The sequence below is a fragment of the Cucurbita moschata genome, unplaced genomic scaffold (assembly GCF_002738365.1).
Source record: "Cucurbita moschata cultivar Rifu unplaced genomic scaffold, Cmos_1.0 Cmo_Scf00031, whole genome shotgun sequence".
In the NCBI taxonomy this organism is placed as follows: domain Eukaryota; kingdom Viridiplantae; phylum Streptophyta; class Magnoliopsida; order Cucurbitales; family Cucurbitaceae; genus Cucurbita; species Cucurbita moschata.
In genome coordinates, this window is record NW_019268547.1 from 599149 (window position 1) to 616662 (window position 17514).

Consider the following 17514-nt stretch of genomic DNA (forward strand, 5'->3'; position numbering starts at 1 on the left):
GGTTCCACTCTGCAAGAACTCCGAATCATTCTCTTCATCAGAAATGATCCGCTTGCCCCGAAATGACCTAGCCCAATAGGGAAATCCCAATTCATTGGGCCTTTCGATACAATCAAATAGAAAGCCCCAAGGGCGCCATATTCTAGGAGCCCAAACTACGTGATTGAATAAATCCTCCTCTATCTGTTGCAGGTCGAGGACTCCTTCTGCTTCCCCTTCTTTAAACTCCGAGGATTAGCACAATGATTGCAAGCTCTTCACAATAAAGAAGAGAATTGATGTCGATTTAGTCAATAAAATTTTGACAAGAATTAGCTACTGAATACAAATCATTGCTTATAAAGGTGTTTTACAAAACCATTGGTTGGAGAGTGGAAACTTATTCCTTACAACCTTTTAAAACCATTGGTTGGAGAAATGAAACATTGCTTACAAGCACGTGAAAACCTCCTTACAAACACATTTTAAAACCATTAGTTAGAGAGGAAAACGAATCATTACTTATAAGGGTGTGGATACCTCTTTCCAACAGACTTCTTTACAAACGCGTTTTAAAACCATTGGTTGGAGAGGGAAACGAATCATTGCTTATAAGGGTGTGGAAAACACCAAGAGATGCGTTTTAAAACAGTGAGACTGACGGTGATACGTAATGGTCAAATAAAACAATATTTGCTAGCGGTAGTCTTGGGCTGTTACAACAACCATCCCTCGATTATGCAAAGGAGCCATGGAGCCAAAAGTCTCCGACCACCCGAAATTATAATCGATGACTAATCTCTGTAAACCAAGGTAGACCCAACATACAGCTGCTTTTCATGAGTAGTTAAATTGTAAACAGAAGTGAAACCAGCACCAAAAGAAACAGTCTAGGCATGTGTGAATCATACAAGGATCAAAATTACACGAGGCATGGATAGGGGGGGCGTTTCTTCTCTATAATGAATAAGATGGACCTCATTCACGTCTTTTAATGGTAATCTTTTCTATGACGACATGATTTTGTTGAGAAGTTGAATCCAAAGTTCTGAAGATGAAAGATCGAAGCAAATACTTTTTATTGGAGTGACTGAGCTTGTATAATCACCAAGTTTCACAGCAGTCATTATTAGTCTAGAGACCGAGAGGAATCACTAGAATACTATCAGCTCCTACATCGATTAAATAGGAGAACGAAACATTCCTTATAAGGGTGTGGAAACCTACCCCTAGTAGACGCGTTCTAAGATCTTGTGAGGAAGCGTTTGAAGGGAAAGTCCAAAGAGAACAATAGCAGTGGACTTGGTTGTTACAAGTAGATCACTAGAATACATGAGATCCTACATTGGTTAGATAGGGAGAACGAAACATTCCTTATAAGGGTGTGAAAACCTACTCCTAGTAGACGCGTTCTAAAACCTTATGAGGAAGCATTTGAAGGAAAGTCCAAAGAGAACAATAGCGGTGAACTTGGTTGTTACAAGTAGATCCACTAGAGCTTAATGCAAGTTCTAAGTGAGTTAACCACAAACTAATATGAAAATGAAACTCTCAATCTACTCGGAGATACCGTTTAAGTTTCAATATCTCAAAGGTATATAATAATGGGGAATTGTTGACTTACTGATGGACAACACAACAATATAATTGCATGAAATGTTTAAGTACATGTTGCTCATGTGCGTATGATCAATCTGGTCAACGCTCTTTCCTTCCAGAGTGACATCTGCAAGTGGCATGCAAATCATAAAGTTGAGGTAGTCATCAATCAGTAGACAAGGTTGAACCAATTTAACCAAATAGAAAGGACTTATAAAAGATCTTTGCATATGAAACTGAGCCTAAATTCAAGAGAATAACCCAGCAGACATTCATTCAAAGGAAAATTAACCTTTTCATGTCATCCTAAGGAGAGAATCACAACACACATATCCATTCCATTGACAAGGATCATTCGGCGTGCCCTTTGATCCTTCTATAATCCACCAGAGGTGATGGGGAAGTTTTTCAATGTGATGAGAGATTAGGCTATCTCTTGCCTCTCCTGTAACTACAGTGTCATGCATCTTAGATCACACCTGAATGATGCAGTTGGTTTAAAAGCACAGCAGATTATAAAAGGAAAAACTCTTTAGTATAAGTTCAAGCAGGTTGCAAATCTTGCATCTCCTTGCATCATAACAACTTAGCTTATAAACATAACTTTCTTATCATTCAAACCAGTTCCACTGGATCCATGCACTCAAAATGAAGGAGACTATATGAATATGCATAGGACATAATATGAACAGTTCAAATATCCACGAAGCCATTACATAAGGAAGCAAGATTAAATGAAAGCAATCAATAAATATCTGTACAAATTTTGGTCAAGCCATAAGTTCAAGCTGGTCATTGTGTTAGAACAACTTGCAGGTGGAAGCCAACAAACAAAAAATACGTGTACTAAACGCTTAGATTTCTCCATGATGAAGGGAAATCTTAGATTGGAGACTACACAGTGACGAACAAAAGAAGCTTATCTAAACGAGCAGGACAGCATAGGGAGGAATCAGAAGCTGAAGAGTGAAGTAATCACGCAGTGGTTCAACTAAAGAAAGTAACAAGGCGCTGTTTGAAAGCCATTTGAGACCAAAAGAACGTTTTTGCTTTATTAGAACAAAAACTCAGTTTAGACATCTTTATGGGAACTGTTCTTTGGAAGTTTTTTTCTTTTTTTTTTTTTTCTATGTTTTCTTCTAGTTAACTCATAGTAACAGATGTCCAGTTTCTTAGATTAACTAACTGATGTTCTTCCATCCAAAATCATAAATACAAAATAAACTTGTTCTTACTTGTTACTAGTCATCTAACTACAGTTATTGGGAACAGTTCTTAAAACAAAATCAGAGTAGCCCCTAAAAGCCATGAACAAACCATAACTTATTGTCTTACTAAATATATTTAGACAAAAAGAAAGCTTTCAAGTTTCAACAAACTCAATAATACTGCTTTACAAAGCTTAATTTTATATGGGGTTCACCATTTCACGTGTCTTAAGTGTAATTTGTTGTTAAGTTCGAGAAGTCCACTGACTAACACACAATCCTCTCCAAATCCAGACCCGTGGTATGAGGCATTCTGGGGTTCATCGTAAGTTTATAAGTAATACGATCTCTATTGGTATGAAGCCTTTTGAGAAACCAAAAGCAAAATCATACCATTGTAGACAATATCATACCAATGTGGAGGTCTGAATCCAGTTTTAGAAACAATTTAGAAACAATGAAGAACAGATTTTAGGACAAATATTATTGGGATAGATTCCTAACTATGCTGCCAAAGTAAAATGAATTCTATTAAATCGATAATATGAAATAATTCCCAGATACCAAAGCCGTACTATCGCTCCAGTAAAACATAATTATATCACTCATTAACAAGGTATAGGAAAAACTCAGTAAGATCAAGCAGCCAACCTGAAAATCTGCGGAATTCACTTATCATTACTACTAGGAGGTACATGCGGATGAGGGTAAGGCACGATCGAGCCGTATTTGTTCCCCGACCAATCTCTCTGATGCATCATATTGTAAGGATGCGTTTCAAAGCTATGGTATCCCTGTGCGCTTCCCGGGTGAGCGACAGGCATACCCATATAACTGTGAGCATGACCAGACACTGCCATACCAAGCATGGGCATAGGCATCATCGGCGGTCCATACGGCATCGGAGTCGGAACTGGCAAATGCCCATTTCCACTAGCATGCCCACTGCTGGCAGACTCGTGCAAGGTCTGTGGTACAGGCGTGGACGCGAAAATCCGGTCCGGCGACGACGGGCCCTCGTGGGAAGAGCCCTGCATCCTCTTCAAGTAAAGCCTGTATTTCTGAAGATGGCTCGCAACATTCTCCCGAGTCAATCCCTCCACGTTCATCAACTGCATAATAGTTTTAGGAACCGCGTTCTTAATTCCAAGACGAGCAACAACATCCACAAATCGCTTGTGTAATTGCGGCGTCCAAACAAGCCTCGGTCTCTTCGAGGCCCGAGCCGACGGATCATCCATCGAGTTATCCATCCGAAGTGCAGAATCAGCCTCCTCCACACAATCAACCTTCCTCAATTTCCTAGAATCCGACCCCGCATCTCTCTCCGTCGTCTCATCTCCTTCAACCACCGTCGTATCATGATCCCGAGTCTGGTCATCATTAAACGACTTGAAATTATTCGACGAAAACGCATGCGATTGAAATCCACGAAGATTCGATAGCGTATCCTGCGATGCTCGATTAACATCCATCAACGTCCGACACGGCCCTGTTGATATACTGAATGCCGATGCAAGCTCCGGCGGTATCAACATCTGAGACAGAGGAGTTAGATCGTCGGCTTCTGGTAAACCTATCTCCCATTCAAGTACCCGCTCCTCATGAGCACCGTTTTCATCGTCACCGCCACCGCTATTATCGCCGACCTTCACCTCCGGTCCCATCCTCCACTCCAAAACCTAGGGCTGGTTCCTCTTTTCAACTCAAGAGCAAGACTAAATCAAAACCAAACAATAAAAACCTAATTCCCCCGAGAGTTTAGGGATTCGAATTAGCGGCAGTTACGGTCGCCGTCGAGAAAATTCCGGCGAGAGAGCCCAAGAAAAGAAGCAAGAAGAACGAAATCGAAGAAGAAATCGAAGCAACGAAGAAGAAAACCAATTCGTTTTTAGATATTTACAGAGGAAAATTAATAATTTTAATTTTAATTTTTTTTATTTACGGGAAAGGCCAAAAAAGTGCAATATCCGCTTCCAGATCGGCCTATTCCCTTTGCCAACGTGGACGACTTACCCAGATATTTTTGATCCGCCAAATATCTTCCCCTCAATTCCCACTCGCTCTTACTTACACTTTTCCCTCTACTCGCTTTCACTTCGCTCCACGTGTCCTTCCTTGTGTCACCGACCAGTAATATCGTGAATGCATGATTAGAATTCGAAGTAGTGACGTGGTTATGGGAGTTCCATTTGATTCTTCGAATTACAGAAATACCCTTCCCTTTACGATCCTTAAACCGCGCGTGATTCGCTGGGAGGTTACATGTAAGCAAAGCGGGCGAGATCTTTTAGGGTAGTTAAGTCATTACTCGGATTTATATTGTTACACCGACTTTTGAATTTTTCTTTTTTAATTTAATATTTTAATAAGAATTAAGGGGCGTTTTGGGAAGGTAATTATTTTTTCAATTAGATGTATTTATACGGGGAATTATAATATTGATTTAAATTATAATTATAATTAATAATAATAAACTATAATTAATAATTATTTTATACATGCATTTTTAATTTTTTTTATCAATAATTTAATATAATTTATTTAAAATTTTAAAATATAAGTTTTATTTACAATTAAAATTTAAATAATTTTACTAAAATCATTTATTTGAATATAATTATTATGATTTATTATGAAATAAATTTAAAAACAAAAAAATTTAAGGTAGATGAGTGAAAATTTAATTAGTTAAAATTATTTTAATAATTTATTTAAAGTTAAATAATGTAATAAAATTATTAAAAATATTTTATTTAATAAGAAATTCTGATAATATTTTTTATTTAAATACAATTATTTAATTTCCCCAACAAAAACTTAAACGAATTTTATTGACGCCCGTTAAGTTGGACGGAATATTGTTGACGCCCGCACAAACGGCCACGAGTTTGGGCCTTACAGTACGGGCAGAGAGATAACGTACAAAAATAAATAAATAAATAATAACAATTTATGGGTATTTTTTAGTTAAAAAAATATATATACAGAAGCGATATTTTATTAATTTAGCTTTCCAAACTTTTTATATAATATGGTTTTTTTTCTTTTCTTTTGTTTTTTTAATGTTTTTTTTTGTATTTATAATATTATAAGTGACTGTGATCCATGAAACTAAGGCTAAATTCAAATTTATTGAATTTAGGTCAAAATTTTAAAAAAATATATTTAAATAGAGAATTTTTATTTATTTAATAGAGTAACGATGTGACAACAAAGTGATATTTCATCACCTAAGTTGACTTTTAATTAATTATTCACAAATTGTAATTAAAAATATATTTTATTGGAAATTCTTCATAAATATTTATATGAATTCTCTACATTTTTATACTTTCAATAAATTTTAAAAATATTTGACGGATTATTTTATTGGATAGGTTTTTTAACAAACAAAATTATTTATTAATATTTTTTCTAATATGTTATTTTATTAATTTTTTTAAAGGTATTTAAATTAAATTTAAATATTTTAGAGTAAAAAGACTTAGAAAGAAATAAAATTTATAAGATATGGACCATAAATATTTTTTTAATTTACATTATATTTCTTATAATTACATGATCACGTGAAAAAATAAATTAAAGTTAAATGAACAATTAACTATAGTTTATGATTTGAACTCCGTTACAATTTGAGCACAACTCATTTTATTAAAGGGTATATTTTCATATGGATAAATTAAAAAATAAAATAGAAGAAATGCAATTTTACTATGTTTAAATATGTTATTTTACTGATCGTTTAATTGTCCATGTAGGTCACACCTATTTAGGTATATCATTTTTTTTAACGGTCCAAGCTCACCGCTAGTAAATATTGTCTATTTTGACCCTCCCTTCATATATCGTCATTAACCTCACGGTTTTGCATGTGTTAGGGAGAGGTTTTCACACCTTTATTGGGAATGTTTTGTTTCCCTCTCCCACCGACCAATGTGGGATCTCACTATCTATCCGCCTTGTGGGTCAGGTCATTGCTAGCACAGATATCATTTGTAACAGCCTAAACACACCGCTAGTAAATATTTTCAGTATTGGCCCGTTATGTATAGTCATCAGTCTCACAATTTTTAAATAAGTATGCTAGCACTATTTGTCGGAAATGTTTCGCTCCCATCTTCAACCGAAGTAGGATCTCCAATTTCAACCCGTGCAATACAAGAGTTGTAATAGTCCAAGCTCACCGCTAGCAAATATTATCAGTTTTGGCCCACTACATATACCCGTCAGCCTCACAATTTTAAAATGCGTTTCTTTAACACCTTTATCGAAAATGTTTTGCTCCATCGAGGTGTCTCCAATTTCAACCCTTGTTCCTTTTCAATTCAGGTTTTGGGCTTGGACTCTTCCAAGTGCGATAGCCAATTATCCCACCGCTTTTCCCAGTCGCTTCGCCATTCGCACTCTCTTCTTCTCTATAACCAGTGGTGATGTTGCTTAATTTTCCATGACCCAACAACTGTCTTTCCTTCTTCCCTCTGCAACAATGGGCGCCTCATCCGTGTGCTTTCACTCCTCAACCAATGTCCGCGGTCTATCTGTGGTCGATAGGCACCAAATTCCATTCAGGCATTTCGACAAACAGGTGAAGTCCCGTTTGATGGTTTTCAATTCCCCCCTTCACCTAAGGTTTTCTCCATTGATAACTCGTCCGAATGGTTCTACTAATTCGCCTCCTACCTTGTTTGTCTCGAGAATGATGAGATTCGTGCCCAAGTGTTCATCTTCTGATGCAGTTAGCTCAAAATCCCCGAACCCATTTCTTAAACCCTTCGAATTTTTCTCGTTTGATTCACTGCAAGGTACCCTTTCTCGAACAACCCCTTTTGATGTCGTTAAGTGGTCTGGGGTGCTAGCGATTTCAATTGTAGCTGTAAAATCGACTTTGAATTTGTTTTTCAATCCCTTCTTCTGGATGTATTTCAGCTGGACTTGGCTGTTCTGGCCCTGGATTGTGGCTTTTGCGACGGCCGCCTATGGATTATACTGCTTGAGAAAGCACCTAATTGGCGAAGCCAACATATTCGAGCAACTTTCTATCGTTACTTCCTTATTCACTTGGCTAACCCTTGTCCCGCCTGCCTATTTCAATGGATTCCTTGAAGGATGGCCTTTCGTGTTCTTCTTTGTATATCACTATTTCTTTTTCTTCAATGTTAGCATTCGAAAAAGGTTATATGGGGATTACTTTGTTCGTCCTCATGATCCCAAGTGGGATGTGAACATGCCAAATTTGTATCGCTTACTGTTCTCTGTGGGTATCATGGTTGGACATTGGCTTGCTGCATTTGAAGGACCAGAGCTTCATCAAGTTCCAGGCGGGTGGAGCAATGTGGGCATTTGGATTTTGATACTGATAACTCTTCTAACTCACTACAATTCCTCATTGTATCTTGCAAAGTACTCGGAAAAGGTCGTGGTGCCTACCGCTGTTGTGCATTTTGGACCTTACCGGTGGGTTCGCCATCCTATATATGCATCCACAATGCTTCTTTTCGCAACTTACTGTGCTGCCCTTCGCGCGCCTGGTAGCATGCTTTTTATAGTAGCAGTTTGCTCACTATACTATGGCCAGAAAGCAAAAGCAGAAGAAGCTTTGATGGTTGAAACTTTTGGAGAGGGGTATGTAGAATATGCAAACAAAGTTAGGTACAAGTTTATTCCCTTTGTTTATTAGTTTACTTGCCATCATGGTTCATAAGTATTTACGGTTGAATTTCAAATTTTACATCTGAGCTTGATTTAGGTTTGAAAAGTGAACGTTGTATGAATGAAATGCATTATTGTTTATCCTGCCAGGATAGAAATTTGAATTAAATCATCTCATGGTGCCTTCCCTTCCCCCCCTCCTCCGCTCAATTATTACACCGGCCAGTTTAATACTATGATTTGATTATGCTCTTGTAAAAGGAACATTGGCTTTCATGGTAGCATATATCATGCTTAGATCTCATGCTAACGTCATCACGTTGAATAAGTTATTTTCTTGATGAAAAGTTTGAAAATCTTATATGCAAGGATTATTACTCCTAATAGCATCTTACTTTAGTGCACCAATCGTCAATGTATGGTATTTAGTTATTTCCTTCCAGAGCTTATCTGACAATGGCCTCATTAATATTGCCATTGATATTTTGTATCATTGGGTAAAAAACTAGTGCTGCATTTGATTTGAGGTTTGGCTAGTTATATTTTCATATTTTTGTGAAATTGTTTGAGAAGAGTTCAACATATTTAGTGTGAGATCCCACATCAATTGAAGAGGGGAACGAGTGTCAGCGAGGATGCTGGGCCCCGAAGGGGGTGGATTGTGAGATCTCACATCGTTTGAAGAGGAGAACAAAACATTTTTTATAAGGTTGTGGAAACCTCTCCCTTGTAGACGCTTTTTAAAAACCTTGAGGGGAAGCCCGAAGGGGAAAGCCCAAAGAGGGCAATATTTGCTAGTGGTGGGCTTGGGCTGTTACATTTAGTAACCTAGAAATGACGGTGTAGAAGCTAGCAACTTGTCCTATTTGGAAGAATTTCTTGTTAGCTGTTGTATATATCTAAATGAGTTTAGTATTTGTCTCTGTATTTGTATCCATGCATTTAGATATATTGTATATATGTACTCGGTAATCCTCCCAGCCCTGAAAAGCTCTATATGTTCCTTGGTAGTTCTCCTAATCCTCGGAGTTGAATTTACTAGAGCAATGTATGTTCTCAAATAAACAACAGAGAAAACCTAGTGAAGAGCAAGAACTAGAATTTAGGACTGAAGTTGTATTCTTAAAACGTGTAAATAAACCAAAGCCTTCAAATAAGCAATTTGAATATCAGAGTAACCAAAAACCTTGGAACAATTGGACCATTACAGAACTCACTTCTATTCAATGGCCACATAGAAAGCATAAGGTGAGAAGCTTTTCCGTGACTTAACCGACTGATGTTGACCCGCTAGACTCCATTTGGCTAAGTCATCAGAAACCAAATCTTTCCTTGGAACTTATCTCCAACAACCCCTCTTTGATATTACAACATCCAGTTTAATGAACTGTCCCTTCGCAGATTCACATCTTGCAAACTCACTAATGAAATAGTTGCTATTCAAATTTGAGTTGTGTGGCTTGCAAGTCTAATTTCTTAAGGCTTCATATTAGACGAGTCAAGAATGTTCTTTCGGGATAAAACTTATCATATAGAAACCCAGTTGTCTTGGCTTCATGATTGAAAGCTGTTAGTCCCGCGCCACTCTACTATTCTTCTAGAATTTTTCTTTAGCAATTCATGTTTCTGCATTCATGTGCGTCGCTTCCGTTTAGCATGAAACAATTCAATGATTTATACTATCCCTCCCCTTGTGTAGTTCCTTTATGGAACTTATTTGTAGAAGATTCCTCATGATTCCTCTTGAGCTAATACACAATTGAGCTGTTACTTTCGTATAGGCCATGTCCGAGGCTCAAACAACCCTAATACACAATTGAGCTCTGTGGCTCTAACGGGGCTTCATTCAAGCATGTTGAATAATATACTTCCATTTTCCTTGGAAGTGAATTAGACCTATGTATATATTTTTATTTGAAAAAAGTATTTGAATAAGATAGTGTTCTATTTTGGTGATGTCTAAGTAGACTGCCCAAGAAATTCTAGGCATGCCTCCGTGTATTCCCATGGGTAGCTGTGTGCTTAGCCATTAGAAATGCAACAATCATGGTAGTACCACCAAAGCATGGTCTTAAGGGGTTGAGTAGAAACCTTTGGTTAGTTATCTCTTCAAGTTTCTCTATGTTCTCTCCATTTGTGGAATGTCTCCCCTCTTCGTGCTTTATTTTCTCATCTTATCACCTTTTCAAGAAGAAGCTTCATTCAGTGTCTTCTATTCTGCCTTCTTCTAACCCCCTTTCCTTGCTTTTTTGTCGGCCTTTGTCGAGTAGAGCATTCACTTAGTTTCTTGTCCTTTAAAACATTCAGCCTGTGGAGAAGAGACGTTGGAGTCCGAACTCCGAATACTTCGGGGGGTTCTCGTGTTGTTCTTTCTTTCATGTTTTATGTAACCCTATTTCATTCCGATGCCTTTGCCTGTTCCTCTTCATGGAAGACTAAAATTTTCAAGGAGGTCAATTATTTGGTGACAGGTTTTGCACGGAAGAATTAGAACTTAAGTCTGTATTTTGTTGTGTTGGGTCCGCAATGATGCATTCTTTGCAGGACGCGGTGTGGCAATGCCCTATGATTGAGGTGGTTTTCCTGAGTTCCCTATTTGTAACGGCCCAAGCCCACCGCCAGTAGATATCGTCCTCTTTGGGGTTTCCCTTTCGGGCTTCCCCTCAAAGCTTTAAAATACGTCTATTAGAGAAAGGTTTCCGCACTCTTATAAAGGGTGTTTTTGTTCTTCTTCCCAACCAATGTGGGATATCACACTATTTATACTGGATTTTACTTAGCAGTAGAGAGACCTTATGGCTATCTATTACTTGACCATTTTGTAGTTACGAGCTCGGTTTGGTCCTCTCGGATTAATGTTTATTTCTTTAGTTAGTGTTTGAACTCTTCTTTTTGTGAGTTTGCCTTGTTATGTTCTTTCATTTTTCTGATCGGAAGTTCCTTGTGTCACACATTTTTATCTCTTATTAATCACATGCTTGTAGTTGTGTGTATTACAAAATAATTTGATTGCCCTTTACCTCTAGACTTGTCCTATTCGAAACTAATGCTAACTTTTACTTGAAGGAACTGTTCTTCTTTGTACAAGTAAGATAGATCGAGGCTTTTAGCATCTGTTCATACTTAGCTCAAATTTTCACTCTTTCCTTAAGGTGAAAAGCAGAAAGAAGTTCTGCCGATCAGCCATCACTCGTAAGCTTGCTGAACTTTCGATCATGTTTCTTTGGGAAAGCTTCAATCTGGAGACGTGAAATATTGGGTATGGTTGTTGTAGGAGATACTTGTTAGTCTTTCCGCCCCTAATATTGTGCTCAAATGTGAGATCCTACATCGGTTGGAGAGAAGAACGAAACACCTTTTATAAGGGTGTGGAAACCTCTCCCTAGCAGACACGTTTTAAAAACCTTGTGGAGAAGTAGGGAAGGCGCAAAGAGGACAATATTTGGTAGGTGAAATATTGTGTATGGTTGTTGTAGGAGATACTTGTTAGTCTTTCCGCCCCTAATATTGTGCTCAATTGTGAGATCTCATATCGGTTGGAGAGGAGAACGAAACACCCTTCATAAGGGTGTGGAAGTCTCTCCCTAGCAGACACGTTTTAAACTTCTTGAAGGAAAGCCCGAAAGGGAAAACCCAAAGAGGACAATATTTGCTAGTAGTGGGCTTGGACCGTTAAAAATGGTATCAAAGGCAGACACCGGGCGATGTGCCAGCAAGGATGCTGGGCCCCGAAGGGGGTGAATTGTGAGATCTCAGATCGGTTGAAGAGGAGAACGAAACACTTTTTATAAAGGTGCGAAAATCTCTCTAACAGACGCAATTTAAAACTCTTGAAGGGAAGTAGGAAAGGGAAAGTCTAAAAAGGACAAATAGATACAAAAACAAACCCGAGAGTAGGAATTTGGGCAAACTCAAGGAAAAAAATGTAACAAAAATGTAATTTTTATCTACGCTCGTGTAAAAATCTCTCTTCACTCTCTCATTTTCCATCCTCTATATATATCATGAATTTAAATATTAAAATTAAAAAAAAATTTACTCCATATTCTCTAAAACCCACATAAACAAATTGTTTTTCTAACCAAAATAAAATAAATAAATAAATAAAATCTGAGATCTGAATCCAATTTGGAGTTCCTTAATTTTATATTTCTTACTTTTTAAATTAAATCTTTATCCATAGATTTTCGAATCAAAACATAACCACACAAACAGTTGACTATATATATATATATATATATATATAAATGATTGGCAAAACTTGGAAGCATACACTTTTAATTATTATTTTAATTATTTTTTTTTCTAACCAAATCCCTCTTATATCTTGTAATAAAATCTTAATTTTTAGTGTTAGTTGGATAATTATTTAATTTTATATTTATTAAATAAATTAAATTTGTGATCATTACCTCCACTTATTGACGTTCTTGTTTTCTTTTTAAGATTTTTGGCACGTTTTCAAAGTCTAATGGTCTAGATGATGATCATGACGACAAAAGGGACTACTAAAAAATTGAAACAAGAAACTTTAAAACTTCGAGAACAATCGACGAGAAGTGACGGTCTAAATAAGGCTAAGAAAATAGGACTTATCACTTTCCCACTAGACACTAAGTTGAGGTTAGGTGGATTGGGTAAATCTAGGGTGTAGCGTAGGAAGAATTTGTAACTTGGAACGTTAAACGAACAAATTAATTACATAAGATTTCAGAATGAATTAAGAGCTACAAGTAAACTACGTACTAAGTATCTTTATACTTGTTCATGCTACTTTAACCTTTTATAGATGGAGTGGTCAAGACGAGGGTGTGTAAGAGTTGCGAGACTATAGGGGTTATACTAGATCGGTGTCTTTTATTATGAGATCCCACATCGGAGAGAAAAAACGAAACATTTCTTAAAAGAGTGGAAACTTCTCTCTGGTAGACGTGTTTTAAAACTGTGAGGCTGACGGCGATACGTAACGAGCCAAAGCGGACAATATATACTAGCGGTGGGCTTGAGCTGTTACAAATAGTATTAGAGCTAAGTGCCACAATCGCACTCTTGATGGCAGCGGACTTGCTATTATGCGACACTCACTTTCCAATGACAAGTGAGCTAAGCCAATTCGTTCTTATGTCGCCTACGGTCAAGTGACGTATGCTCAAGTCTCTGGTCTTGATTTAAGAAAAGGTTTTAGAAAACGAGGGCAGAGAGAGATTTTTGAAAGAGACGTTATATAAGCAAGTAAAAGAGTAACAACAACGACTCACTGTATATAACCTTGGGTACGGAGAAGTTGACAACTAGTCATATCCCCCAATAATACATTTCATGTCAGGCAGGCCTAGACATGATTTTTCCGAAACGTCATACTCCCTAGAAATACAAAAGGAAAACACTAGAACAAGGAAAGACATAAAGGGTTTGGCTTGTCATGGGCATGCGACTATGGGCAACACGCCTTGGACGAGCATGACCGTGACATTAGGCATTGACCAGTGTGACAACGAGGAGCTGGGCCCGAATGGCGATGGATTGTGAGATTTTATATTGGTTGAAGAGAGAAGAAATTTTTTTTATGAGGGTGTGGAAAACTTCTCTCGAGTGACGTATTTTAAAATCATAAAGCTAACGGTGATACGTAACGGATCAAAGCGGATAATATTAATCAAATATAGATAAACTTCAAAATAAAATTGAAATTCTTAAAAGATTAAAATTGAATTAATTAATCCACAAGGGCTACTGCAGCCACATCGGTAAGAGTTGATGACGTGGCGGAATTTCAGTCAGAGTGGATTTTCTATTTCTTTTATTTTTTTTAATGAAAAAAGTCGATTAAAAAATAAAAAAGTTCGGCAATTAAAATTTTAAATTATTAATTTGCGTATTGTTATTTTTAAGGTTTTTCTTTGTAAAGAAACGTCTCGTTTACGAGAGAATTGACATGGACATCATATTAATGCCTTCATTTAACGTAAATATTTTAATTTTTAAAAAAAATTTAATTCCCAATTATTTGTGTTTAATATCGTTTCTGTTTGATGATGAAAATCCCACGTCGATCATGAGTTTATAATCAAAGAATACTCTCTATTGGTACGATGCTTTTTGGAAAGTCCAAAGCAAAGTTACGAGAGCTTACACTTAAAGTAGACGGCATCATACCATTGTGGAGAGTCGTGTTCGTCTAACATGATATCAGAGTCATGTCCTAAACTTAGTCGTGTTTCTATTTATTTTGTTTAAAATATATTTTTTTTATCTATTAAACATTTTCAAATAATTTATAAAGATTTTTTATCATATTATTTTATATTATAAATTCAACTGTACAAATTAGATAATCTCTATCAAATTTGAATTTATTATCGATTTTTTTTTTGTTTACCCTAAGTTTCGTTTACGATCGAACTTCTATATTTAGTTCTAGTTTTTAGACCGTAAACATTTTTGTCAAGTTCAGGAAGGTTGCCTTTAGCAACTACGGTGAAATTATGGAAAATATGCTACAGTTATTGATGTCTTGATTAAAATTAAGTACGCAGTTGTTACTTTCAATCAACGTCGTTTTCGAAGTGTTTCATTTCATTCTAGAATTCTAATATTAATCTGATTGACTCGAGCTGTCAAGGAGAAGGCAAAGTTGTTCTTCGTCTTCTAAATTGACAATCGTTAAAAATAATAAAATCTTTCGAAATTTTGAAGATGAAATCAAAATAAGTTCATAACCCAACTTAAACCGTTCAAAGTAGATTGAATTGATCGGGTCATTAAGGTTATCAGATTTTTAAAGAAACGATCATCATTTTGAATTTCCAAGCAATTTTATATTATAAAGTTTGTTGCATTAAAAATGTATTAAATAAAGTAATAATTATTCAAATATCACCTTGTTCATGACATATATTATAATGGCAAATGACACTAAAATATTGGCAAAATATAAGGTTGTTCTTTGTAATTATCTTATGATATATTTAATATATAGTTTATATTTAATATCAAACTATACTCTTCAACTAGATTAAATAAGATTTGGATGTGATTAAAATATTAAATTGTGATACTCAAGGGGAATGTAACAACGACAATTTGGATATAAAAACTTCTTTCCGATAAAAATATACTATCTTGATCTTATCTTCATAATTTTAAATTTAAAATAACATCTCAATCGTTCATAAATATTTTAATATATTTATAAGTTTGATATTCAAATGATTAACTCAATCGATGTTTTTATTATATTATATAATAGCCAAAGTCTACTGCTAGTAGATATTGTCCGTTTTAGTTTGTTACGTATCGCCGTCAGCCTCATAGTTTTAAAATGCGTTTACTGTGGAGTAAGTCTAGTCCTACTCCAACGAGTGCATTGCATCATCCGATGACTGACACTGATACCATCTGTAATAGCTCAAGTCCACTGCTAACAAATATTGTCTGCTTTGACTCGTTACGTAACAGGTCAAAGCGGATAATATCTGTTAGCGGTAGGCTTGGGCTATTACAAATGATATCAGAGTCAGACACTAGGTGGTGTGCCAACGAGGACGTTGGACTCTAATTGGGTGGATTGTGAGATCCCACGTTGGTTAGAGAGGAGAATGAAACATTGCTTATAAGGTGTGAAAATTTGTCTCTAGTAGACGCATTATAGAATCGTGAGGCTGACGACATAGACTTGAATTGTTACCAATTATATAAAAAGTACAATAAAATCAAATATCTAATAAAAAATTTAATTTATTTAAAAATTAATTTAATTTAATTTTTTTTTTATTTTTTTAGAAATACTCGTGACTTCCACATCTATCGAATTTAATATTTATATAATTAATTTTAAAATTTTAAAATTTTAAATTATTTTTTTTTAAAAATACTCGTGACTTCGACATTTATTATCATCCTCACAAAATTGAATTCAATATTAATTTGAAATATTAACTTTATATAATAATAACAAAATACAAAAAAGAAAAATTGAGATATCTCAGTTTCTTTAAATAAATTTTGATTTTTTATTTTTATAATATCAGTTTACATTTTATTCACACAACAATTAACCTAAATAATTAACTGTTTGAATTTATTTGTGGCATGAAATAACTAAAAAAACATGTTTTTTCCTTTGTCGGAGTTTAAAATATGTGTCGTACATCTACCGACATTAAATAAAATTTCTTTTTACCCTTTCATGTGATGCAATTTTATTATATTAATATTTTAGTACAACATAAATATTTATTTTCCAAAAATAAATAAAGACCATGAAAAAAACACCATTTTTGTTGTTTTTACATGAATTCCTAGTTTTCTTCAACCATTCATGTCTCAATTTTTATATGAAATCTTAAAGTTTGTTTTTATTATTTTTTTATTTTTAGTTTTAAACGTTTAAAAGATGGGGAGGATAATAAGATATTTTTTGAAATAATAAGCGGATTTTTTTTTGAAAGAAATAAAAAAAGTTAAGTTAATTGAAACATTTTTTAAATAATAAACTCAACCAAATTCAATTTAATGAGTTGTTCAGATTGATCCGTCTACTTATTCAAACTTTTATTATTCAAACGATTAACTTGATTTTAATATATACTTTAAAAAATTATATTTCTTCAAAAAGGAAAATAAGTAATAAAAAATAAAATAAATGAAATAAATATATGTAGGTATATGATTGGATTATGAGCAAAAACTAACTTAAACCTATAAAAAAATTTATTTATTTAAATCTAACTCGACCCAATAAATTCATAACCCAACTCATAACATACAAATTAGGTTGTAATGGTCGAGTTTTTCGGGACATCAGATTTTTTTGAATACCCCTACCATTTTTTAGTATAATTTAACCTAATTAATTAAAATTAAAAAAAGAGATAAAGATGTAATTATCGAACCTAGTTTTATTTATTATTTTAATTTTTTATTTATTTATATAAACGACATTGTTTCTTTAATAAAAACGTGCAAGTTACCACCTTTCTCTCTCTCTCTTCTAATTTCAACGTTAGGCGGGAAAAGTTATGAACAAATTTTTGTCTTTTTTTTTTTTTTTTTTTTCAAAATAATTAAATTTCCC

General features: G+C 35.0%; 2 protein-coding genes across 4 annotated transcripts; one reads left to right on the top strand and one right to left on the bottom strand.

Annotated features, from left to right (window-relative positions):
- Nucleotides 1–1496: 1496 nt before the first annotated feature.
- On the bottom strand, nt 1497–4689 carry LOC111464699 (transcription factor PCL1-like). Of its 3 annotated transcripts, none has more exons than XR_002714074.1 (3): nt 3438–4689; nt 1871–2029; nt 1497–1705 (listed from the first exon to the last, which is right to left on the bottom strand). XR_002714074.1 is itself a non-coding variant. In XM_023108924.1 (3 exons), exon 1 carries the CDS (start codon nt 4451–4453, stop codon nt 3455–3457), a length of 999 nt encoding a protein of 332 aa, XP_022964692.1. In that variant the 5' UTR covers nt 4454–4689; the 3' UTR covers nt 1497–1622; nt 1674–1705; nt 3438–3454. The 3 variants fall into 3 exon arrangements, 1 of the variants encoding a protein (XP_022964692.1); XR_002714073.1 differs by having other exon boundaries at nt 1871–2057; XM_023108924.1 differs by lacking the exon at nt 1871–2029 and having other exon boundaries at nt 1497–1622; nt 1674–1705.
- Nucleotides 4690–7118: 2429 nt separating this feature from the next.
- LOC111464698 lies at nt 7119–8615 on the top strand. Its single transcript, XM_023108923.1, has one exon. The coding sequence runs from the start codon at nt 7237–7239 to the stop codon at nt 8464–8466; it is 1230 nt and encodes a 409-aa protein (XP_022964691.1). The 5' UTR covers nt 7119–7236; the 3' UTR covers nt 8467–8615.
- Nucleotides 8616–17514: the final 8899 nt, after the last annotated feature.

Coding starts and splice junctions, on each gene's coding strand:
- LOC111464699 (XM_023108924.1), bottom strand. CDS start 4,453: ATGGGACCGGAGGTGAAGGTCGGCGATAATAGCGGTGGCGGTGACGAT.
- LOC111464698 (XM_023108923.1), top strand. CDS start 7,237: ATGACCCAACAACTGTCTTTCCTTCTTCCCTCTGCAACAATGGGCGCC.